General features: G+C 40.2%; 1 protein-coding gene across 9 annotated transcripts in view; it reads left to right on the forward strand.

The window, feature by feature from the left end:
* The window catches only part of PLCH1 (phospholipase C eta 1), a gene marked incomplete at its 5' end in the record, with an annotated part of 168068 nt that overhangs the window by 133945 nt on the left and 7637 nt on the right, over nt 1–26486 (forward strand). For 5 of the 9 annotated variants that reach the window (XM_080657955.1, XM_080657949.1, XM_080657953.1 and 2 more), the window contains 10 exons: nt 8653–8814; nt 11495–11566; nt 15304–15395; nt 15727–15824; nt 18918–19097; nt 19189–19296; nt 20660–20784; nt 23405–23489; nt 25374–25520; nt 25750–25829. In XM_080657955.1, coding sequence (XP_080514081.1) covers nt 8653–8814; nt 11495–11566; nt 15304–15395; nt 15727–15824; nt 18918–19097; nt 19189–19296; nt 20660–20784; nt 23405–23489; nt 25374–25520; nt 25750–25829 — 1149 coding nt within the window. Of the gene's footprint in view, nt 1–8652; nt 8815–11494; nt 11567–15300; nt 15396–15726; nt 15825–18917; nt 19098–19188; nt 19297–20659; nt 20785–23404; nt 23490–25373; nt 25521–25749; nt 25830–26486 lie in introns of all 9 variants that reach the window. The other 4 variants (XM_080657948.1, XM_080657952.1, XM_080657950.1 and 1 more) reach the window with 2 other exon arrangements.

The following is a 26486-nucleotide window of genomic DNA, read 5'->3' on the forward strand; positions in this document are numbered from 1 at the left end:
TCTTTGTAATTCAATTCTTTGACTTGATTTTTGTGTTCCTCTTGTCTGTTTTTGGGTCTCTGTATAATATTTTTTATTTCAGTCAGTGTATGTTTAATTTCTAGTTGGTCCTTTTTCATATCTTCGAGGGTCTCGTTATATTTATCGGCCTTTTCTAGGATATTCTTAAAAAGCCTTATAACCGTGGTTTTGAATTCTATATCCAGTCGTTTGTTTTCCTCCATTTCTTTCGTTTGTGATCTGATTCTTTGACACCGCATTTTCACTGCTTCCCTGAGTTGGTAAGGTAGATATTTGTGCTAGGTTTCCAATATGGCCCAGTGGGTCGGCCTCCCCAGTTAATCTGAGGTGGACACTCTTGGTGCACCCCTTTGTGGACTGTGTGTACAGCCTTGTTGTAATTAAGTCTTGATTGTTGTTGGTATCACTGGGAAGAATTGACCTCCAGGCCAGTTGGCTGTAAGGATCAGCTGTGTCTATGCTGGGAGAAGTTCGGTGCTGGAGACAGCCTTATAGGATTAGACTTGCCAAATTGCAATAGCCTCTGTGCTCAGCTTGGATGGGGTGGAGCCTCAGTCTTGGCTTCCCGTCAGCCTTGCCCTTGCGCGCACGTGCGTGCCTTCAGACCTCTGCCTTCCCGGCTCCCGAGTCTCTGCCTGAGAGTCCAGACTCCCCCCACAAGAGCGTGGGTCCCCAGGGGCTCGCCTGGAACTGGGGTTCACTGCAGTCAGAACTGGGGCTCAGTGCATTCAGGAGCCTCTGACTCCCTTCCACTAGGGAAAGCCTGTGGCAACCTCCGCAGCCTTTGTGCGCACTGGCACGCGTGCACTTTCAGTCCTCCGCCTTCCCCGGCTCCCGAGTCTCCGCCCGAGAGTCCAGACTCCCCCCACAAGAGCGTGGGTCCCCAGGGGCTCGCCTGGAACTGGGGTTCACTGCGGTCAGAACTGGGGTTCAGTGCGTTCGGGGGCTTCCTTCCCCCTTCCGCCAGAGAAAGTCAGCCAGGCTCTCAGCCGCCCTTCCTCTCTGCGCGCACAAAGACCCTTTGCCGTACCTCCAATTCTCTGTGAGCTTTTCTCTTTCCTTCTAGTTGTAGAATTTTCACTCAGCCAGCTTTCCTGTGGTTCTGGATGGTGTCCGTTCTGTCTTTTAATTGTAGTTTTGAAATTGTTGTGCCAGGCAGCAGTTTAGGTGTTTACCTATGCCGCCATCTTGGTTTCTCCATCAGTCTATTGCTATTTCTAACTAAGGGATTCAAATCACACAGAATGTGTATTTCTCATGTCATAATTCCTTTCTGTTGAATTAATCTAATCCTTCAAGTTTCTGCCTCCTACTGTTTTGTGGCTTCAGCCATAGAGAAACTCTGGCTTATGATGTCTGAGCCACGAGGTATAGCAATGTGTTCAATGATCTAAGAATCACACAGCTCAAAGGCACAGGGAGCAGTTTCCTTTCAACCACAGTAGTTACCACATATGATTCAGTGAGCCAACTCACCATTATTCATCTTCATGGGGTCTTCTAATGTCAAGATGCCTTATAGACTTTCCACCACCATATTTCAACTTCACTGATTTTTTTTTCTTCTCTTCTAAAATCCTCTGTGAAGTTCATCTCGTAAACACCAAGCCTTCCAACCAGTTTTAAATGAGTCCTAGTATAGTAATATGTAACAACTTTTTATTACCCTAATGTCCTAAAAACATTATTCAGTCTGAGTGTCCATCTCACACTAAGCATAGCCACTGTTTTCCTCTCTTCCTACTCCTTTTGCCACAAATTCATCCCCCCGACCCCGGTGATTTGTTTTATAAATGAGCTATTATAAGGCCTATGGGTCTTGTTGGGCTAAGAGTTGTCAGCACTCATAGAAGGGATGAGTTACCTCATGAGGTGGTGAGGTCTTGCTACTGAAAGTGTTCACACAGAGACTAAATGCCTACATGCTGGACATGCTGTTGTATCCTGGCAGCAAGGAGTGGGGAATGGACAAGGTGGCCTGGAAGATCCCTGGAAGATTCCAGTGGTTTCTACTACCTGCTACACTTCTGCAATCCTGCCGAAGAGTAAAGGTAGTGAACATTTAAGGTCTAACATAGTGTATATATTACAGTCATGCACTGCATAATGACATTTTGGTCAGCCATGGACCGCATATATGACAATGGTTCCTTAAGATTATAAAGACAATGGTTCCTTCAGATTTATAATGGAGCTGAAATATTCTTATCGTCTAGTGATGTCATAGCCATGGTAACATCATAACACAACACACAGCTCACATGTTTGTAATGATGCTGGTGTAAACAAACGTACTGCCAGTCGTATATAGTGTAGCACATACAACTATGTACAGCACATAATCTTCAATGATGATAATTAATGACTATGTTATTGGTTTATGTATGTACCATACCTTTTATCATTATTTTAGAGTGTATTTTTCTAATTATGAAAAAAAATTTACAGTATGCTGTGTTACACCGGCAGTAGCCTCATACATCTCGTGTTCACTGTGTCTCTTGATTTTATCATTTTCTCTTGTGCTTGATTTAATCTACTGTTGTTTTATACAGTAACATGCTGTACAGGCTTGTGGCCCAGGAGCAGTGGCTATACCATGGAGCCTAGGTGTATAGTAAGCTATGTCATCTAGGTTTGTGTGAGTGCACTCTATGATGTTCTCACAATGACAAAATCTCCTAACAACACATTTCTCAAAATGCATCCCCATTGTTAAGCAGTGCGTGACTGTATATACATGTATATGTTCCTTGTGTTTCAAAGGTATTGTCTTTTGGGAACTACAGTTGCTGAGGAGAAGTCCTTATTAGTCTAATTTTTCTTTTCTTGTTGGTAATCTGTCTTCCCTTTCCATCTCATCCTTCTGTACTTTCACGGTTAAATGACTAGGAGTGGATTTATTTAGCTATTTTCTTAGCACTCAGGATTCATTTCCTATGAGAGAGAACTTATTTTCTTTCATTCTGGAAATCAATCATTTTTTTTCTTTGAATATTGCTTCTATGCCACTTTTTCAGTCCTTTTTCTCTGGAAGTCCTGTTGAGATCTCTTAGTCTATTCTGCAAATATCTTATTTATTTGTAATATATATATTTTTATCTTTGTGCTGACTTCTGGTTACCATTTACAATATTATTTTTCAATTCATTAATTATCTCTTTGACTTTGGTCTAGAATTTATTTAGCTATTGCTCTTTTCATTTCAGTACTATACTCTTTATTTACAAAATTTATTGGTTCTTTTTTATAGACACTCGCTCTTATTTAATTATTTGACTTCTTAGTTTCTTGTGTGTGTTTTCATGGAGCTATTTCTTCATATCTTTGAGCATCTAAACACACTAATTTTAAAGTGAAAGAGTGAATTCCTGTCCCTTGCGTTGATGTTTTTACCACTCTGTCTTGGCATTACTTTTCCTCATTGGTTTTAGAATTTTGAGTTAAAGGCTTTATTTTGAGTGGGATTTTTCCCCTTTCACCATCTTTCATTCTGTAGTCACCCTTATTATCTAGTGATTTGGGAACTGCTTCCTCCTGAGACCCTCCCTCATTTCATATTACATAAGTAGGATCACATGAAGCTTTTCTAGAAGATTCCTATTACTACAAAATCATTCATTTCAATGTGATTAATTCAGATAAGGAGAAATACATGGGTTATCCTTGACCCTCAAGGTGACATTAATTGTGTATGACCCCTCAAAGTTGAGTCCATCTAACTGTAGAGGCACAATCACATTGTGAGCAAAAAATGAATTACAAACTTAAACTGTTAGGTCATTTGGTTTTGATTTAGTGGAAGTAGGTTCATAGGAAAGAGAGCTCAGGGCAGGCTGGAACACCCAGAGAAGATTAGAGAGAGATTGTTGCAATTGTTAAACACACAGACTCTGGAGCTAGGCTACCTGAGTTCCAAGCTGGCTCTACCACTTGCTAACTGTATGACCTTGAGGAGCTCACCCACCTCTAAACCTGAGTTTCTTTATCTTCTTTTTCTAAATGGACACCATCACATTTCAAAATGTTATTGAGGCTCTCTCTCTGCCTGACTACCCGTTTTATAAGTTGCATTCACACTCCTGGAAAGCGACTGTCCCTGTTGGCTTTGAACTGTGGCAGTAGTATCCTCTCCTGACCAAAATTGACATCTGAGCTGGAGAAGGAGCAGATCTACAATCCTAGGGGTCCATGACATTACACACTTACATTGGGTGACAAGCAATCAAATCTTGAGAGTCCTGCAGTCTGAAATTACCTCCGAATCCTCCTGAGAATCTGTGCTTTTGAAAGACCTGTTGCTATTTGAAAGCAACTTGAGACAAACAGAAAAAATAAGGATTCTATATTCTGTCTGATTTGTACTGAGCAAATCAAATCAATGGGCTCTATTATTGTAAGAATAACTGATTTTTCCCTGTTGGAAATATAAGTCACTCTCATTCTCTGCCTGTTTGCAAAATTTGACTCTTTATGTACTGAGAATAAAATAATAATTTAACTTTCAAATGAGGGCTAAGTTCATTCCCTGCAAAGAACTCAGAAGAATGCCTGACATGTGATTTGTGCTCATCAGTAACAAGAATGGCAGCAGCAGCATGATTATTGCTCAAGGAAGTCCTCACCTGGTCCTTGAACGGAAGAAGGTGTTTTAAGGGAGCTAAGGAGCAGACAGGAAACGTTGGAGGACGGGAGTACATGGCTGAGTAGCAGCTGCTCTTCAGTCCAGGACTTTCAGGCTATGGGTTTGCAAAGCTGCAGCGTACTCACTAAACACAGCTACAATATTGTTCTTTCTGCCTCCAGACGTCTGGGGGTGGTGAGAGTCCAGTGTTTCGTTTGCTTGTTTGGTTGAAAGCAAAGATGCTCAACTTTGGCTGCACATGGGAATGACAGAGGGGCTTTCACAAATCCCAGGGCAAGGTCCTTGCCCAGAGAGTCCCCTGTCAATGGTCTGGGTGTGGCCTGTGGTTTAGAAACACTCCTCTGATGATTCCAGTGTTCAGTGTAGAGCACAACTGTTTGAGAAGGTCCGCCTTTAAGGGTCAGCCCCTCTACCCCAATCTCTCCCTTTTCCTGCTGCTTCCCAGCCTGGAGCAGTGGCCAAGATTCTTGGTAGCCCTTCAGTTTTTCAGCGATCCTTTTCTCTCACGTGGAGACAAAGCATGAATGTATTTATATGTTTGATTTATTTCTTTGTAGTAGGTATTCCTGATCATATGTATTTCTCAGAAAAAGAATTCGGAATGGTGATTACTTCCCTTGGGGAAACTACTCCTTGCCATACTAAAAGGCTGCCTTCCCCTCCCCCTCACCGTCATGCATCCTCCCTTTCTCACTGGCTCAGAAACAAAAGAGCAAGAAGCATGTGGTGTTCAGCTGTGGTCCCTGGTGCAGCTGCACAATGGCTGGCAGGTTGTGAGGCCGTGTGTCTGTCTCAGCTTCCTTTAAGCAGTGCTATTGGGCTCCCAGACCCAGTGATAATATATTAATGAAAATATATTATTTATTTATATATTTTTATTTATTCAAATGCAAAATGTAAATCACAGAAAAAATATCACAGAATATCATTCCTTCAGCAACAACTCCCCGTGTTTAGAGGCTGTGAAGTGAATAAGTACAGCCTTTGCATTAATCATTCATGATTTCACCAGCACCAGTTGGCTTGGCTTTGTATGTTTAGCCTTGCTGTGCTGACATTGAGAGTGTCTGGGCATAATGGCCACAGTTCATCTCCCCACTGTCTCTGACTCCGTGTGCCCTGATGCAGAGAAGGAAAGGGAGGGGAACTTGGGGCATTCTGTGTGACCTGGGCACACCAGGTGCTCTTGCAGGCTTTCTCTTTGTGTCTTCCTACCAAGCATGCCCCCTGCCAGGCTCTGGGGCATTTGATCAAATGCATTGGGGATTTGCTTCCTGGAGTTCTTTTCTTGGATTCCCTTCCGACCTTAAGTGAAACCTAGTATTTTCCACAGAGGGATACTGGCCATATATTTTCCAGGTGTCAAAAGGGAATAATGCTTGTTTAAAATATGAGCCTGCTCATGATTAACCTGACTCCAGAATTTATCTTTATTTGGAACAGTATAAAAGGGATGGCTGCAGCACTATATGGTGAAATAGGCACAATTTCGTGTTGGAAGTCTTAGATTCAAGTCCCAGTTCAGCCACTTCATAGGCATGTGTGTTTAGACAAGCTTTTGAATCTTTCTGCCTCTGTATCATTATGAGTAAAGTTTGTCCAACCCCAGTGCTACCTTAAAGGGTGTCTGACAGCTCAAATGAAATATTGTTATACTAGAGGCCTGGTGCACGGTAGGGTCCCTAGGCCTGGTTGGCGATCAGGGCCAATCTGTGGGGTGACCAGCAGGGTGATCGGGGGGCTGGCCTGGCACCACCTGCTCGCCGGCCCCACCCCTCACTGCTGCTGTCAGTTGCCTCCCTCTGCAGGGTGACCAGCAGGATGATTGGGGGGGCCCCCGCTGGTACCCACCTTGGCAGGCCTGGGGCCTGAGGGCTGGGGGAAGCTCCTGCATTCAGCATCTGCCCCCTAATGGTCAGTGCACGTCATAGCAACCGGTCGTTCCACCAGTCGTTCTGCCATTTGGTCGATTTGCATATTAGGCTTTTATTATATAGGATGAGTGTGCTTTGTGAGTCTTAGCACAATATAGTTGTTTTTTTCTATATTTTCCTGTGCTCTTTTCTCCATGTTCAGATGGTTACTAGTTCTCTTTGATATTGTTTTCCTCATGCTTTTGCTCATGTTGGATGCTCTCACCCTACTCTGCCAGATTATCAGCTTAGTTATTGTAGTAGATTGATTTGTTGCCACCAAAGTATTTGTCCAAGTTCAAACCCCTGGTACCTGTGAATGTGACCTTATTTGGGAAAAGGGTATTTGCAGGTGTCATTAAGGATCTTGGATTGACTGGGTGGGACTTAAAAATCTAATGTCAAGTGTCCTCATAAGAAAAGGAGAGGACACAGACAGGAGGGGAACACACAGGAGGAGGCCACATGATGACCGGGACAGAGATAGGAGTTATTCTGCCACAAGTCAGTAAATGCTTGGTGCCACTGTAAACTGAAGGAAGCAAGAAAGCTAGCGTCTTTTGGAGGGAGTGCAACTCTGCCAACATCTTGATTTTATATTCTGGCCTTTGGAACTGTATGAGAATAAAGTTCTGTTGTTTTGAACAACCAGGTTTGTGGTGGTTTGTTACAGCAGCCACAGAAAACTAATACACTCATTGTTTTACAGCTTGGCTCTGGCGTCCTCTGCTCCTGGAGGTCTCTCCTACATTCCCAAGTCTCTCCAACATTCCCTTCCTCCGTGTGCCTGTGATATCCCTTATATCTGTCACTCTACTTGCACCTGCTTCTATAATTATCCATTGATGAGGCTGTCTGTCTCCATGACAGCAAGGATTCGGTGGGGTTGTGCCTTGTTAATGTTTCTCACCTGGCATATAGCAGCTTGATATGTATTTGTTTTGTGCAAAATGAATTTTGCTCTCAAACTCTCTCTTCTCTTTATTCCATCACCCACCAGTGCATTGGCCTAGGCCAGTGGTCGGCAAACTCATTAGTCAACGGAGCCAAATATCAACAGTACAACGACTGAAATTTCTTTTGAGAGCCAAATTTTTTAAACTTAAACTTCTTCCAACACCACTTCTTCAAAATAGACTTGCCCAGACCGTGGTATTTTGTGGAAGAGCCACACTCAAGGGGCCAAAGAGCCGCATGTGGCTCGCGAGCCACAGTTTGCCGATCACGGGGGCCCTAGGCTCTCAGTGTTGTGGTGGGGCCAATGGTTCTGGCTTTTCATCTGCACGCACCTTTCCTCTCTCTGACACACTACCTGTTAATAATATTTCTAAAATGCTATTCAGGCACTTATCTACCCAGAGACTGTCAGTGACTCCACTCCTGCTTTTAAGTGCCTCTACTATCTTCCAGCTTTATCTGTCACTACCCTCCTTTATAAATTTCTGCTTTAGGAAAACTAATCTATTCTTGTGTTTATAGAACATGCTTTACTAATGTAGAACCTTTGCTAGAACTATGGATGACAGGAAAGCCCTTCTCTTCATCACTGTTGAAATCTTAATTACCATGCAGAGATTTCCATAACATTCTTTTCCCTTCAGTGAAGAAAGTGGTGTGTTTTAAATAGCATATTTTTGCTCAAATTTACCTATGTGGATATGGAAAACTTAGTCTCCAAAAATTCTTACTGGCTTTACCTCATTTGAAAGCATAAAGTAGCATAGTGGGAAGAGTATAGAGACCTGAGTTTGAATTCTATGTCAATTGCTTGCCAGCTCTGGAAACTTGAGCACTTATTTAATTTCTCTAAGCATCAGATTTTGCATCTCTGAAATGGAAATGACAAATAAGACTTTGTAAGATTCTTGAGGGTTGAATGCAGTCATGATAATAAATTTTAAATGGGATTGGTGGGGGGATAGGGAGGATCAAAATGGTACAATGAAGTTAACTTATTACAGTTAATTGAGAGAGAATCAAATTATAAAAGCAATGTTGGCTTGAATGAAGGGTGTATTCTAATGGATTCTGTGTTTCTTAAGGAAAATCATTCCATCGCTTAATTCTTTGCAGAGTAACGGGACCACTGAGCACCAGGTGGAGTCTTTCATAAGGAAAAAACTGGAGTCACTGTTAAAAGAATCTCAAATTCGAGACAAAGAAGATCCTGATAGTTTCACAGTGAGGGCTCTACTGAAGGCCACGCATGAAGGCTTACATGCACACCTGACGCAGGTATAAGATGCCCTCTGGTACTTGTCCTTTGACAGGAAAAAGAAAGCATATCACAAGTGTTGTTTCTGAACATTTGTCATTTGGGAAATGCTTCTCCAGTTTTATCCATTTCTATCTTCTTATTGCTTGAGAAATAAAAATCTATTGCAAAATAATGTGAGAAATAGTTAAAAGTTGGATGGGTGGGGCTGAAAATGACGGGAGAAAGCCCAGCACCCCTGGACTCACCTTCCTCATGCATGTGCAGGTGAGCAGAGAAGCTTGAGCCCACCACATACTGCAGCCTCCCACCTGTCTGGGTTTGGTCAGCCTCCATGCCCTGTTGATTGCACTTCCTGGGCGTGTCTCCCATCTGTCCACTTTCCGTCTTCTTTGTGGCTGTGTCCCAATCTAGGCCAATGTCAACTCTCACCTAGAGTTCTCTTGCCCTTCTTCAATAGAATCGCCACTCTGAAATCAGCATGGTTCTTTAAAAATGCAAATCTGATCATGTTACTCTACTGTTCAAAATTCTTTGGTGGCTTCCCATTATGCTGGGGATAACTAACAAATTCTTTGAGTAGGCTTTTCAAGGACCTGCATCATTGCATCCTTGCCTACCTTTCCAGTCTCAGATCTCCTCATTTTCCTTGTCATACCACCTCTCACAATTGTCATACCAGCCATAACTGTTTATGCCATTGTCTTCCTCACATTATGTCTCCTCTGCCTGGAATACCCCATTCCCACATTTGCTCTAAGTACTGCTTAGTCTTTAAATTCCAGCTTCAATGTGATGTCTTAAGTGAGTCCTGACTTGAGTGCTAGATTGGGTTAGCTATACCCTTTATATTGCCCACAGTAGCCTATTTTATCTTCTCTTTTCTGAAGTTTTAAAACAACATTTGCAACTACTTGTTCAGTGTCTGTCTACCTAACTAGACTATAGATTCCATGAAGACCAGAACCATGTCATTTTTGATAACCATTATTGTGCTGGCTTCTCTAGTGCTTGGGATTTAGCAAGACCTTCATAAACAGTTGTTGAATGAATGGTTTGGGAGACATATATTTTATATTACATTTCTATATAAAGAGGGAGTGGGAGGAGGGTGAGCCAGGCAAGGAGAATCCCTGTTTGATCACTAGCGCTAGCTTTGTAACTTTGGATGTATTCTTTAACTTCACTATATTTCAGATTTTTTTAATCTGTAAAATTGAGATTTTAATCATACTTATCTCAAACAATTGTTGTATATATTAAATGAGAATATATGTAATGCACTTAGGATAATCCTTGGGGCATAGGAGGTGCCTACTAAATAGGACGCCCATTTACCTTAACTTGCCTGGGACAGCCCTGTTTTATACCTATTGTCCTAGTGTAATTATTAAGAGTACCCCATTTCACTCTTAAATGGGTCCTGTTTGGGACAGTAAATGACATGATCTCCCTATATATGGGCTATTAAAAGTAGAAAGGAACTCAGAAGTTAATTGGGTCATTCCTCCTCTATTTCATAGATAAGAAAACAGGTCAGGAGAAGAGGCTTGCCAAAGGACAATGTAGCCATTTGGTGGCAGGACTGGGTCTCCTAACTTAGAGAGCAGTGTTGATTCTATGACCACATGTGGCTACCTTCTTAATTTCAGGGTTTTTGAACAGATAGTGGTCAGCTTTAATAGATCTTCAAAGGCAGTCCACATATATAAACTGTCAACTAAAATTACCCTATAGCCCCCTACCCCACTAGTATTTTCTGAACTGCCTCTTTCTCCAACTAATAGTCTTCCCCACTCCCCACTCCAAATGACATCTCTGATTAGTCTATATGGATGCCCTCCCTGGCTGTTTGGTTTTAAATAGATTTACTTACCCAGGAGGTTATCTCTGTTTCTTCTTGATTTAGCAGAAAGTTCTGGGAGGGCATGGCCTGCTGTGCTGGTCTCTCCTTAAACCATGTCATTAGTAGTGAACACATTTTTAGGGTTGATAGCTTAAGAAAAGTCTAAACCCTTTTAGCAGAGTGGCCTTCCTGCATCCTAATGAGAGAGGCTTGAGCAAGGAGATCTCTAGCCTAGAAAATTAACCCACATGAGGAAAATTCAGAGGCCACCATACATCTTTCCAGTGCTCACCACAGAGGGAATTATTTCAATGAATAGCTAAGCTTTGCTCTGGTTTACTGAAATAAAAATAATCTTATTACCTCATACATATGCTTGGATTTTATTTATATTTCATGTTTTTAAAATTCCAAATAAGTGTTTCATCAATGTGATTTTTTTTTTTTTTTTGGTAGAATTGGCTCTTAATGATTTTTTTTTTTTGCCATTTTTCAAAATTAAATCTATTTTAACTGAAGGTGATTTTATCCCCACTCATGGCATTCAAAAGACTACATCCTATGCTGTGGAGAGCCTTGTGATCAGGTACTGGATGGGCCACTGAGAGGCCTTTGACCTCAGCTTTGGGCAGCTGCTGGCCGTTCCTGTCTCCTGGCTGGTACCTGGGCCTCTCCATGTCAGTGTCCTCCTGGCAGACTCTGCCACCTTGTACTGGAGGAGGCATAGCAGGAGGAAGTGACCTCATGCTTCCCACCTAGAGGCAGACAGAGAGGTTTGCCTGCCATTTCGTCAGAACTAAGGAAAAAATAAAAGTAAAGAAGAAAAATAGTTATATTATGCTTTATTTTCTCAGCATCCAGATGTGAAGGAGAGTAGAAAGAAATCACATGGACGATCCCTCATGACCAACTTTGGAAAACATAAGGTACTAATTGAGATTGAAAAATGAGTGAAATTCACTTAAGTTAAATTAAATCTGGAAGGTAACTGGAGAATATCATCATGACCTTGGAATAACTGAAGATTGCTTAAATAGGACCCCAGAAAAGGAAAATATTGATAATTAAACAACTTGGAAATTTAGGAATTGCTGTTCATCCAAAGTATCAAAAAGCAAGTAATACTGGGAAAGAATATTTTCAATACATACATCCACTGGAGGTCTTGTATCCTGACAATATAAAGAATTCCTACAAATCAATAAAAAAGACAGGTACCCTAAATAATAATAATAAAAAAAACTGGGCAAAAGATTTAAATGGCACTTCACAAAAGACTTGAAATGGTGAATCTGGAAAAGGTGCTCACCCTTATCTGGGAAATGTAAATTAAAATGCCATTGAGATTCCATGCACACCCACCACAATAGCAAACATAAAAAGATTGACAACACCCAGTGATAGTGAGGAAGTTAAACTCTCATACAATGCTAATGAGAATATGCATTTGTTTTTTTTTTAAACATTTTATTTATTTATTTATATTTATTTTTTATTGTTTGAAGTATTACAAATAGTAGTACATATGTCTCCTTTTTCCCCCCCATTGACCTCCCTCCCTGCCTCCCTTACCCCCCAGTACATGCCTTTACCTGCCCCCCCCCAGTGTCTTGAGAGAATATGCATTTGTAATAGTACAAAAGGAAATAGTTTAAATGTCCATCAATAATAGAATGAATAAAAATTATGGTATCTTCACACAAGGTAGTATTTATCAGCAAAAATGACAAAATTGCAACTATAAACAATAATATGATTTTTATAAACATGATAGTGAGCAAAAGAAGCCAGACTCAAGAGAGTACATGCAATTTGATTCCATTTATATGAAGTTTAAACACAGGCAAAACCAAATCTATAGGGTAACAGTCAGATTAGTAGTTACCTTTGGGGAGAAGGCAATGCTGAGTGGGAGAATCAAAAGGCCTTGTAGTGTAGATAATATTCCATTTCCTCATTTGGTGGTTTCATTTTGTGCATGTCATCCATCATGCTGGGTGCTTATAATTCTTGTACTTTCCTCAGTGAAAAGGTTATATAATTAATCAATTATTGGATGGGGAACTTTGTGCATGAGGTTTCTTAAGGACAGTTCTTGTGTTAAGGAATATTGTATCTGGAATTTCCTGCCCCATCAGTAGGATAATTTCTTTAAAAGGTCCCCAAAATAGTCATTATAACAAAAAACTGAAAACAACCAAAATGTTCACCCATCAAGACTTCTTAAGTAAATCATGATTCATTCACACAATGGACAATTATGCAGCCACTAAAAGATGATCACTCTAAAGAGCTCATCATGCAAAACATTAAGTAAAAAAGTAAAATGAAAAATGGATTACATGGAACATTAAGCATGATAAAAAGTGTTCAAACTGTATTTAAAAAAATATATCGTCATTTTCCCAAATATTATCTGCCATTGGTGATTCATTTCTTAATTCTTTTTGCCTTTTATGTTAAAAATGAACTTCAAAAAGACACTTATTTTAACACCTCAAGGTACTAATTATATGTAGAATTAGAGAATATTTCATTTCTTGATTACAGCTACTGATTTAAATTAAAGTTCTTTTCCAGAGTAAACCTTTTAGGTTGTATTTGTGCTACCATAGAAATAGACTTTATTATGTCTCAAGCCATAAAAATGAATGCCCACAAGACTTTATAGATTATTTTAATAAATATTAATAGTACTTAAAATTGAAAGTTAATATTATGTAGCTTAGAGGATGACTTCCCATGCCATCTTATTTAATCACCACCACAATAATAATTCTTTAAAATAGATGTTACTGTCCTGCCCTTTTAAGAAACACAATAGGGCCATAACCGGTTTGGCTCAGTGGATAGAGCGTCAGCCTGCGGACTGAAGGGTCCCAGGTTCGATTCCGGTCAAGGGCATGTACCTTGGTTGCGGGCACATCCCCAGTGGGGGGTGTGCAGGAGGCAGCTGATCAATGTTTCTCTCTCATCAATGTTTTTAACTCTCTATCCCTCTCCCTTCCTCTCTGTAAAAATCAATAAAATATATTTTTTTAAAAAGAAACACAATAGGAAACTAGATAGGTTGGCCAGCTTGCACATGAGATCCTCAGAGGCTAGGGCTCCCACACCATGCACACCAAGGTTTGTGAGTCATAACTAACACCTTAGAAGGTTCCAGACCAAATTGATGGCTCGCTGTGAGTGCAACAGAGTTGAGTGTGTGTATGCCAACAGTGTAGCTGGTTTTTTATTTGTTGAGTATGAGACGATCTGAAAGGTGACATGGTCTAATGGCAATGTGAGTATGGAGTCCCTTTCCATTTTTAAAGCTACATTCCCCAGATGTCCAGGTACTCTGTGTGAAGGTCTTGCCTTTGTTTGTTTGTGGAAACTGTTTTGATGGCAAGATTTTCTGCAATTTCCTCCCCATCATTTGTATTGTGAAGGTATGTGTTGCCAAATATTGGGGTTCTCCCCAGTGTGATGGGAGCGAAACCTCATCATTTCAAAAAGGTTTTATGTCTAACAGCGAATGTGTCCAGACAACACCAGATTAGTCCTGAAGCCTTTCAGCCTGAATCCTATGGGTAACAATTTCATTCTGCTGCTAGAAATTAAAGGGGTCAAAACCTCCACAGAGCAGTTTGATAAAGATGGTTATTTGAATGCATACTGATCAAAAGCAGGCATGGTAGTTAATCATCCTATATAATAAAGAGATAATATGCAAATTGACCATCACTCCAACACACAAGATGGCTGCCCCCATGTGGACACAAGATGGCTGCCACAAGATGGCCAGCAGGGGAGGGCAGTTGGAGGTGACCACGCCTGCAGGGGAGGACAGTTAGGGGCGACCAGGCTGGTAAGGGAGGGCAGTTAGAGGTAACCAGGCCAGCAGGGGAGGGAAGTTTGGGGTGACCAGGCCTGCAGAGGAGGACAGTTGGGGGTGACCAGATCGGCAGGGGAAGGCAGTTAGGGGCAATCGGGCCAGCAGGGGAGCAGTTAGGCGTTGATCAGGCTGGCAGGGGAGTGGTTAGGGGGTGATCAGGCTGGCAGGCAGAAGTGGTTAGGGGCAATCAGGCAGACAGGCAGGCGAGTGGTTGGGATCCAACAGTCCTGGATTGTGCGAGGGATGTCCCAGATTGGAGCGGGTGCAGGCTGGGCTGAGGGACACCCCCAACCCCCATGCACAAATTTCATGCACTGGGCCTCTAGTTAAAAATAATACTGCTGGCTTTTTTAAAAATCAAATCTGCCTTTTATAAGTCAACATGAATAGTGAGCTTCCTATAAAGATGATATGTTATTCCTTAATAGTATTTAAATAGATGTTACTTCTTTGACTATCATTCCTTATTGAGACCGTCCATGCATGACTAATAAGGTCTTTCTAAGACTTACATTTTATGTGGCTTGGAAGTCAATTTTAGAGCATGAAATCCTCAGTTTTGCCTTAGTATTATAATTATGGCCATGGCCATGCTTGCTATTAATGGTCAGGCAATCTGCAATATCTGGGCATTTATCCTCCCTCCAAGTTATTGTCTGTGTGTGTGTGTGTGTGTGTGTGTGTGTGTGTGTGTGTGTTAAAGCCCAGTCTATTCTCTGAATGTTGTAGAGCTACCTGATGCAGTGAGTTTGTTGTTAAGTTTACTGAATGTTTTTCCAGCAGAAAACCACAAAATCACAGTCTAAATCTTACAGTACTGATGAGGAGGAGGACGCACAGCAGAATCCTGTCAAGGAGATAGGCCAGCTGTACAGGTAAGAAGGTGTCTCCATGTTTCTTGCTCAGACTCTCTGGGCCTCTCCATCCCCATCACCTTGGCTGTTTTAGTTGTATGTATCTTGAGAATTGGGTCACAAGGTAAAGTGCTCAGTGCGGTGATAAAGGTAACTGAATATGAGACTGATTCTGAATGAGCTGTGAATTCACCACATAAGTAGGGTTTTGTAATGGAAAGAGTGTTGAACTAGGAAACACACTGGGTTCTAATCCTGGCTCCATGAGGAGCAGGTTAAGAAAAGTAGAGTAAGCAAAGGCCCACACTTCTTCCAGGTCTAAAGTATCAGGAGTCCCTTGTGTATTTCACAGGTTGAGTCGCCGGAGGAAAACCATGAAGCTCTGCCGAGAGCTCTCTGATTTGGTGGTGTACACAAACTCTGTGGCAGCCCAAGATATTGTGGACGATGGTAAGGACTGAGTGTTGTTTTCTTCTGGATAAATATCCTTGACCTTTCTTTGTCAACAGTTAATTAATCTTTTGTTAATCAGAGCATCAGCACACATTTCTGGAACTGGGTACAATCCAACTTGAGTTGTCAGAAACTGACTGCCAGTACCAAGCTTTTAGCTCACAGGGAGGCCTCTGTTGATTACTGGGGTTGCCTGATTGTCTAGAGCAGTGGTTGGCAAACTCATTAGTCAACAGAGCGGCAAACCGCGGCTCGTGAGCCGTGGCTTGCCAACCACTCGTCTAGAGGCCAGAGAAACTTCCTTCAGGGCAGAGGAAGACTTTATTATAAAAAGACAAATGTGTCAGACTTGAACTATAGAGACCTGCCCTGGTTTGATGGCCATTCCCAATGTGAATGACCAGAAAAGAAGAAATTAATTGGCCTAAAGAACACCTTGAAAAGCTTCCTATTTTCTCATTGGAAAATTTGACTTTGATGAAAACAATTTAATCCAAAGATTGAGGTTTCAACAACAAAACAAAAAAGAAAGAAAGAAAAATTTCAGAAATGCTGACCCTTCACTGAATTTTCACCTATTAATTGCCACAAATTGGGTTGAGAAATTCTAGTCACAACTGTTCTTATCCTGGGCATTCCTGCTAGTTGCTCTTTCCCCCTTTATTCTCAGCCCTTCTCACTTCTATTTTGTCCAGTTAATGAATGTTTATAGACATAAACTATGGTCATGTGGCTTTTCAATCTACTTGCAATTGAGTGGAAGTTAAATGTAAATCAGAATCTCTCATTTTCTCAGTAAGTCTTAGAGAAGGGAAATGACATTGTGGTGACTTATATCCTCACAAACCTCCAGGAATTTTCCTCAGATCTCTTTTCCCCCCTCTAACTCACAAGTGTATCTTTTCCTATCTGTAGATTTTCTTTTCTTTTATATTGATTTCTTCTTCAATAGTGACATAAAATTTTTAAATTAATTTCACGTGAGAGCATGATAACCCGTAGGATTCTCAGCACGTGAACAACAAACACTTTCTTGTAATAACTGCCCACAGCTAGAAAATAAACCTGGAGTGGTTCAATGGACTTGAAGGTGTTTTGGTTTAGAGAAATATAATTTCTAACAAATGCCTTAGGAAATCATAATTCTATTAGCTTAAGAGAAAAATAGTATTGAGTTCTGTTTAGCTCTTGAACTTCAGCTTTTTTTGTCTTTTGTGGGTTTTCTTTTCAGCCTTAAAATGAACAATAGACAATGAGTGAATGGCTTATTCTAATGCAAAGCAACTCACTGCATTAATATATTAATTGACATATGCCTATCAGGGTCATCTTGATGACAATGTGGTGTGCATATTTATGTGAAGAGACATCAAACAGTGACACTGATTACAGTACTATATTATCTGCATTAACTTGTCAAAAAGACTATATTTTCTCCTATCATGTTCAAAGTATTCATCAAAATCCTCAAATAACATCATTTTTAGAATACTTGTGCTGTGAAATATGTTAATAAGTTAATGTCAATAAACTATATATGATAAGGAAAGAGTTAATTTGAAGCACATCATCACATGAAAAATGAATTCTCTAATTGCTTTGCCTCCCACCTGTATTTATGACCATTCCAAACTCCAGCTCTGGAATGTAATCGTTAGTCACTTGGCCAGCATTTTCTACCTAAGGCTGTATGACCCCCAAGGACAATGGGGCCGTGGGAGACTGTGCTCTAATAAACATGCACAATCAGGATATAATTCGGGTCAGTGGCCTGGCTGGACTATAGCTCTACTCCTTGGTTTCATGGGCCATGTCACTCAGTCTGGGTTCAGACACACTCAGCTGTCACAGAACACATTGGAATGAAAATGAGGCTCTGGGCAAGTTTGGCTCTTTATCTAGACTGACCTTTTCCAGCAGGTCCAGGAGACAAATGGTGATCATTTTGGGGGTGAGGTGTGGATGTTTGGGGAAGGGGTGGTGTTAGTGGGGATATTGTAGACAAGGTGCAAAAGATATGATTGGGGAAAGGGTAGGATATTAAATGTTTGGAGGTTTACTCCATCATGACCCCAAACCTGCAGTGTCCTTGTCTCTGGATTGACCTGTTCTGATGACCAAGCAGGCATTTTAATATAAACTTCCTGCTTGTTTACCTCCCGTTATTTTTCCATTGCTTATAAACTTGGGGAGATGGATGATTATTCTTTTTTTTTTAATATATATATTTTATTGATTTTTTACAGAGAGGAAGGGAGAGGGTTAGAGAGTTAGAAACATCGATGAGAGAGAAACATCGATCAGCTGCCTCCTGCACACCCCCCACTGGGGAAATGCCCGCAACCAAGGTACATGCCCTTGACCGGAATCGAACCTGGGACCCTTCAGTCCGCAGGCTGACACTCTACCACTGAGCCAAACCGGTTTCGGCTGGATGATTATTCTTATTTCTGAAACATTATTTCTTTATAATGCTTTTTGAACTCTTTCTCATTATAATTTTTATCTCCCAAATAGGTTTTGACTAGTTCTATAATTCTATTCAAATTAACTCTAAAACTCAAATTTTGTTTTTTGGAATTGTGGGTTTTTTTCTTTATTTCTGAATGCTATTAGTTAATAAATGATTCCCATGCTTTTTAGATGAATGCCTTCAATGAATGTCTCCCTGTTATCAGGACTAAGTTACACAGATAGTTTTATTTATCCACGGCTGTCTATATCTTTGGCAAAGACATTCTGTTTGAATTATGCAGCGAAATTTTTTCTCCTGCCCACCCTGTTCATACTAGCCAGATAGACGTGAACTAGTGAGATGGTCTAACTCTTGGGAGAACATAGGACCTCAAAACAGGCAGTTATCTCAGCACAGTTCATTTTTTGCCTCAAAATGTAAAAAGAGTCCCAGAATGGAATTATATGGGTCTTTCTTGGTCAGGAGCTGCCTCCACCTTTTTACTGTGGGTATAATCTGATATGTTATTAGGTCTTTTGTGAGTGGTTGGGTGTTTTATTTTGTTGTTGTTGTTGTTTGTTTGTTTGTTTTGCTGTAGTTCTCACTTTTCTCTTTTCTTTATTAAAAACTGCCAGGAACCACAGGAAATGTGTTGTCATTCAGTGAAACAAGAGCACACCAGGTGGTTCAGCAGAAATCAGAGCAGTTCATGATTTATAACCAAAAGCAACTCACAAGGATTTACCCCTCTGCCTACCGCATTGACTCCAGTAACTTCAACCCACTACCTTACTGGAACGCAGGCTGCCAGCTAGGTGTGTACCCCTCAGGAAGGCGTGGTCCTCTGCATGTCTTGAGTCTATGCTGACATTTTGCCTAATTCTCTCAAACTTTGAACTTGCGCAGTGGCACTGAACTACCAGTCTGAAGGGCGAATCATGCAGTTAAACCGAGCCAAATTCAAGACAAATGGAAACTGTGGCTATGTCCTCAAACCCCAGCAAATGTGCAAAGGTATGTGTTAATTTCCTAGTCATGTATCCAAAGGCAGGTGACCTCAATTGAAGGAGCTCTTTAGAAAGTGTGATGCCCCAGTGTTTAGCAACGTGATTTCAAAAAAGAGGTAGGTTCAGGTTGGAGTGTAAATTAAAACTCTTGTCATGCTATGATGTGTAGAATGTTCCCTCCTGAGGTTTTGCATGTGAAGAAGGGCAGGGGTAGCAATGGATTGTCATCTGAAATCCAGTGCCCAGCATGACATTCATTCATTGGGCATTACTTCTAAATTGGACTGTCTACCATTACTAAGGTCTGAGCCATCTCAGAAGCTTTCTTAGGGTGTATGAGTTGGAAATCTGGTGGCAAAATTAAAATACCACCTGAAACAATTTTATCAAGCCCTTTATTTTTTTAGTTTTTAAAAAATATTCTTATTGATTTCAGAGAGGAAGGGAGAGGGAGCGAGAGAGAGAGAGAGAGACATCAATAATGAGAATCATTGATTGGCTGCCTCCTGCACGCCCCACAGTGGGGATCAAGCCCACAACACGGGCATATGCCCTGACCAGGAATCGAACTGTGACCTCCTGCTTTATAGGTCGACGCTCAACCACTGAGCCACACCAGCTGGGCTTGTCAAGCTCTTTAGTCAGTATGGGCCAATTACAAAACAGTGCTAACAAAAGAGGAAAGATAATGTAGTGTTAGATTTAAAAAAAAAAAAAAAAGAACATTTTTTTTGGTTCTGCTTATTAAAATTCTCCAAATTGGATTTCCAGTACAAAATAGTGCTAACAAGAAATAAAGATAACGTCGTTTTATATGGGGAAAAAACATGCTTTTTGGTTCTGCTTATTAAAATTCTCCAAATCGGATTTTTAACAATTCAGGTTAAAATGTGTTGACAGGTGTATCTTCAGGATTCTTTACTTTGTATGTACTTTTTTTTCTCTGCTATTTACTTAATTTCAGATCGTCTTTCTGTTTGTTATATTCACTCTATAGCCGAGATAGTTTAGGTTAGGAAATTATTTAAATCTGACATAACTGTTCCCCTTCCCTATACTATTGGCATTCGAGTGAAATGCTGCTCTTGCCCCCATGCCACGGCTGATAATTGCATCGCAGACACATGCTTTAAATTGGCCCATTCCTTTGCATTTGGGAGCATGGATTCTACCAAAAGCCACCGCTATGGAAATGCCAGCTGCTATTGCCTTCATGCAGAGGCCACACTGATAGTTATCTGATAATTTCTTGGCTCCAAGACACACTCTAGTAACTCAGCACTTGCCATTTCTTTTTTCTACAAGCTTGAGCTGTGTGTGTGTTTCCATGCTGCTAACGTTATATTTTAACATCTGCTTACTTGGCTTAGGTACTTTCAACCCTTTTTCTGGTGATCCACTTCCTGCCAACCCCAAAAAGCAGCTCATCCTGAAAGTGATCAGTGGACAACAACTTCCCAAACCTCCAGACTCCATGTTTGGAGACCGAGGAGAGGTAAGCCACGTGTGACACAGTGGTTAATTTTGTGACTATCTTATTGGGTTCACACTTCATCCAAAATGTCAGGTATTGTGTGTGTGTGTGTGCGTGTGTGTGTGTGTTTATAAATGAGCCACTGATCTCAGCTCACCAGATATTAACCAGCTCTTATGGGCAAAGCACACACAGTCCTTGGAGGCATGAGTTCATATGATTCAACTCATTATTCAAGGCTGACATGGGCAATGCTAACATTGGGGTACAAAGAACAACTTTATTATCAATAGAAACATTGCATAAGAGTATGTCTTAATTTTCCATCCACATTCCTCATCCCCTCCTCTCTGCTGCACATCACCCACCTGCTCTTGGCCACATGCTGAACCTTGTCATTACTTGCTACACCTCTGTAGCATGGTTTTAAAATGCCTCCTCTAGCCCTAACCAGTTTGGCTCAGTGGATAGAGCATCGGCCTGTGGAGTGAAGGGTCCCAGGTTCGATTCGGGTCAAGGGCATGTACCTTGGTTGTGGGCACATCCCCAGTGGGGGGTGTGCAGGAGGCAGCTGATGGATGTTTCTCTCTCATCGATGTTTCTAACTCTCTCTATCTCTCCCTTCTTCTCTGTAAAAAATCAATAAAATATATTTTTAAAAATGTCTCCTCTATGACCACAGCATCCTGTCTTTCCAGAGCTTTTATTCCATTGTTCCCATTACACCTGGTCTTGACCTTCTTGGCCACAATTTTCTCCCGACCTGTCAGCCCCTCCTATGTTCATGCCCTTCCTCTCAGGAGTGGCCCATCAGGCTCCTTGCCACTCCTACCTGTTAAACCATCATTTCTGGATTGTGAATGTTATGGGAAACCATGCAGCTCTGCAGTTTAGTATTACCATACACTCTTTGTCTTCATTAAATAGGTGTCTCTTTACCTTTGTAATTAATACACAGTCTGTGGAGTTAGAGTAATCTTTTAAATGTGTAAGGGACCGTCTTTCTTTGTAATTAAAACAAAATCCAACCTCCTTATCTTGGCTTATAAGATTCTTTATCAGGATATTATGACTTTTTTGAGCCATGAAACCCTTTGGTATCTGATGAGGACTTTCTCAGAATAATGTTTTTAAATGCAGAAAATAAAATAGGGCCACACAGAAACCAATTTTATTAAAATTCACTTATCAAATATTATAAACAAATTGTGACATGCAAATATATCTGTTCATTAATCCAGTAAGTAAATAGCAGGATTAGAGGTGGTCTAATAACTATTAGAATTTTAAGTTGTGATGAGTATAGCTGATTCATGAAGATTTCTGCAACAACCATAACGTGACATGAGAACATCTGTGATTTCTATGAGAGACAAAACTGCAGTACTAATACTACTATGTTGTCCTTTAGTCAGAGGGTAATGAAAATAAAGATAGAGGTTTATCTTCCCACCCTAGCTTCCATTATCCTCTCATATTATTCATATTTCTGAGAATGAAATGACAATTTTTCTTGCCCCCAATCAGAAATTGTCATCTTTAATTTTCACCTTCATTTTTTTTGCTTCCCACATCTAGTAAATTACCATCTGCTAGGTGCCCTACCTCCCAAATCTCTCCCCGGACTTGCTGCCACTATCTGATTCCATTCTTCTCGTGTCTCACTTGGGTTACAGTGGGGTGAAGCAGACACAGTTATCTCCAGCTCACAGATGAGGGATCTATATTCTCTTTACTCTCCTAAAAATGTGTTTTCTTGGACTTCAAACATTCTCTCTGCTCTCTTGGGTCCTTTCAGGTTTGAGTCCTTCATTGCTCATTATCTGGAACCTGCACCAGGTAATGAGCTTCCAGATGGTCAACAAAGCAGGATGCCTTCCCCTAGAGGAGGGGTGATGTGGAGGGGGTGGAAGACTAAACACTCATATTTTTTCTTTTGATTATTTTTAAATCTTTTTAAATATTTTAAAATTTATATTATAGTACCACTGATTTAACTACATTAAAATTCACAGATAATGAGGATAAGCTCTATTAATTATTATGTAACCCAGTTCAAAAGCAGAACCCCCAGAAAGCTTCTGTCCATCCTAGTCAGTACTGCTCCCTCATCAAACACCAACCCCTATCATAATAATTTTGTCTGTGATCAAACTTTTTGTAAGTTACTTTTACAGTATTCACTCTTTGTGTCTGGCTTGCTCAACATTATGTCTATATAGCAGAAATTTGTTCTTTTTCGTTGTTGTATAGTATTCATTAAATGGATATTTCATAATTTATCCATCCCACTCATAATAGACATTTAGGTTGTTTCCAGTGTCACTATTATGAATACAGCTGCTCTGAGCATTTGTACAGAGACAAAAAGCTCACATATCTGTTGGGTGTATACCCTGAACTGAAGTTGTAGATCATTGGGTAAAGTTTGTATAACGTTAATAGATACTGGCAAACAAAAATTTAATCCATTTTTTTTTATTTCTGTCCCATGTAGCTGTATCTCATACAGTTTCTTTTTCTTGTTAAGCACCTAACAAAATGGATTACTGCTGAAATGTAGACATTTTGGCCAGTATTCTCATATTAATTAACACATGTGTAGAAATGAATTAGTCATTATAATACACTCTCTTTATAGATCATCGATCCTTTTGTTGAAGTTGAAATTATTGGATTGCCAGTAGATTGTTGTAAAGATCAAACCCGTGTGGTGGATGACAATGGTAAGATGATAGTCTGTGTTCACTTTAATCAGGGTGCTCTAGAAATAGAATTTGCACTGAAAAAGAAAAATGTGTCTATGTAGAACAGAAATTCCTAAAGTCCATAACTGCCATCTGAGTTTATGTTAAGGGCTATTCAATACATAAAACTAAGTAAACGTGGGATTAATGAATGAGATGTTTTGATGGACATTGTAATCTAGGCTCTCAAGATTTTTGCTTTCAAAGCAAAATTTTTTTTCTCATGAAAAGAATAAATTATATTTTAAAGGGCTGAGTTAAAACTCCACTTAGGAAAATGCCTCCGTCCTGTTTTTATATTGTGTTTTTATTATGCACATCTATGTCCTGATGATTTCTCCTGTTTTCTGGAGCATGTAAGACTCTAAGGCGCAGGCAGCATGCTCTGGCAAGTCTTCTTCTTGAATATGCACATGTGGTGAATGGGCAGCATTCTTGTATTTTTGGCTATAATGTAAGGACCGCTTTCTTTACCCAACCTTTGTGTCTTTTTCTTCACAATCATCTAAAATTGTGTTTGTTCATACGTTTGATAAACATTATTGCATATTTGTTCTTCTCAATTCTCAAAACATTGGAGACATTAGAAATTCAAAGAGATACCTGAAGGGGAGTTTTTCTAAGCACTACTTTAAGGAGAGGAATTTGGGGGTAAAAGAATAGCACGAACTTGTTACTTAAATACCATGCTTAAGAACTTCCTATATTGCATTTTCCTATCAGTGTTCAAAGGTTTTTTTTCACCCAGAAGTAATTGAGAGGTCATCACTAAGTCAAGACAAAGAAAATCTCTTCTTTTGTTCAGGAAGGACTGCATTTCAATGCTTTTCAGTCCATAATTATGCCATCAGCTAAGGTGTTTAACAGGGTTAAATGCTGATGCCCCTGAGTGCATACATTATAATAAAATTTATATTCTTTTTTAGAAAGGAAAAACTTACAGAGTACTTAAATTTTTATCAATTTAAATAATTATTTTATCTGAGAGAATCTTACCAAGAAATAAATGGAGTTTTGCATTTAGAATTTGAATTGAATTATAGACCTTTCTATTTATTTTTAGTAGCTATAAAAATACTTGACCTTTATATATTAAGGTCTTGCTTCACAAGAAGCCACTGGAAATCAATAATGAATAGTCTAATTAGGCAATGTTACTAATTGTGTGTTACTAATAAATGTTACTAATTATTTTCTCTGAACATCAATTTTTCAACTATAAAATTATTTATAAATACTTATTTTCCTACTTAAAAAAAAGGAGTATGTGTTACCTGTGTAATTTTTGAACATTGGTAATACACATTTTTTTCTTAAATAGAAGAAAACAAAAACAAACCCTGACCTACCACCCTTAGAAGATTGCCTTAAGAATTAAATAGCATGATATCTAAGCATTGAAATCTGCAAGAAACCTTCCTTATGAAACAGTTGCTAGTGATTATTGCAGCAGCAGAATTTTTGATGAGCGAGAGGCATAATTCTCTTGTGGGGGTGGGGGTGGGAATCATTCTTTATTATTTTATGCTAAAACATTCTTAGATCCCTACTATAGCTACTTTGACCTCATTGAAGCATCCTGAATATTGTGTGAAAGAGCTTTCTCTGCAGTGCAATTTGGCATCAAAGATTATTAGAATTGATGTAATCATTTACAGGCAATTTTCTTACCAATTATTTTCTAGCAATGGGGTAAATTCTGAGGCTTTATTTCAGTAAGGCATCATGGGGCGGCTTGGTCTTCTGTATGAGTTTAATAACCATTGCAAGCAATTTTCACTGCCTGCTTTGCAGATGTTGTGGCCAATTCATTTTTAGCCAACCCCTTTGCTTTCCTGATTTTTCTTTTCCTGTTTCTCTGAGGATTTAACCCTGTGTGGGAAGAAACCCTGACATTTACAGTACACATGCCAGAAATAGCTTTGGTTCGGTTCCTTGTGTGGGATCACGATCCTATTGGACGAGACTTCGTTGGACAAAGAACTGTGACCTTCAGCAGTTTAGTGCCTGGTAGGTATGGCCTGGCCTTTCCTCTCTAGACTGGCCATTCCATTTTCTTTGGAAGTTTTAATGTATGGTGTTGATATACACAATGTATGACATGTTAAATGCGTTGTATGATAATATGTGTGTTGACATGCTTTGTGAAATGTAAAGTCAAAATCCTAATTTGACTGTACTGGTGGGGAAGCCAAATGCAAATTCAATGAAAGAAAACTGCTTTCTCTTCTCTTACCAGGCTACCGGCATGTCTATTTGGAAGGGCTGACGGAAGCATCCATATTTGTTCACATAACAATCAATGAAATCTATGGAAAGGTGAGAAAGGTTATAGGGGTTAAAGCCGCATGCAATAATCTGATGGTCCTTAACAAAGTTACTTACTGACTAACTGCATCAAAGGACTGTACCTCTTGAGCAGAAAATTGTAGGGAAGCCCAGAGAGCCCTGTGCTGTCCCGTGCTCAGGTCCCCATCCACATGTGCGCTCCGTCTGCTCGTAGGCGTGTGTACCCATTCTTTCCCCCAGCGGGCCCCTCTGGGCTTGACAGAAAACTGTTCTCTCAGGTGATCATTGGTTAACACAGTGGAGATAAGAGTTAAATGTTGATTTTTATTTTAATTCTTAAAACTCCCGGCTGGCTGCAATGGGAAATCTAGTGTCTCGGATGTTTGATGAATTACTTGTACTAACCAAGCTGTGATTCCAGCCAGTTCTAGGCAGGCTGCCTTCATTGGAGATGCCATTGTATTTAATAGAAAACCTAAAATTCAAGAATGAAATTTAAAGCCACCCACAGGACTTAAGAAAAAGACCACAAAAATGTATTCTAGTTCTCTCCTGACACTGCTCACTTCATTGCACAACTCCCTTGAGGTTTATAAATCAATAGGCTGTCCTCCGGTCACGCCAAGTAATTGGAGACTTGGCCGCTGGAATGCATTTGCAGAACCAAATGGGATTTGGAGGGGCTCT

This window comes from Plecotus auritus (assembly GCF_963455305.1).
Source record: "Plecotus auritus genome assembly, chromosome: 2".
NCBI lineage: Eukaryota > Metazoa > Chordata > Mammalia > Chiroptera > Vespertilionidae > Plecotus > Plecotus auritus.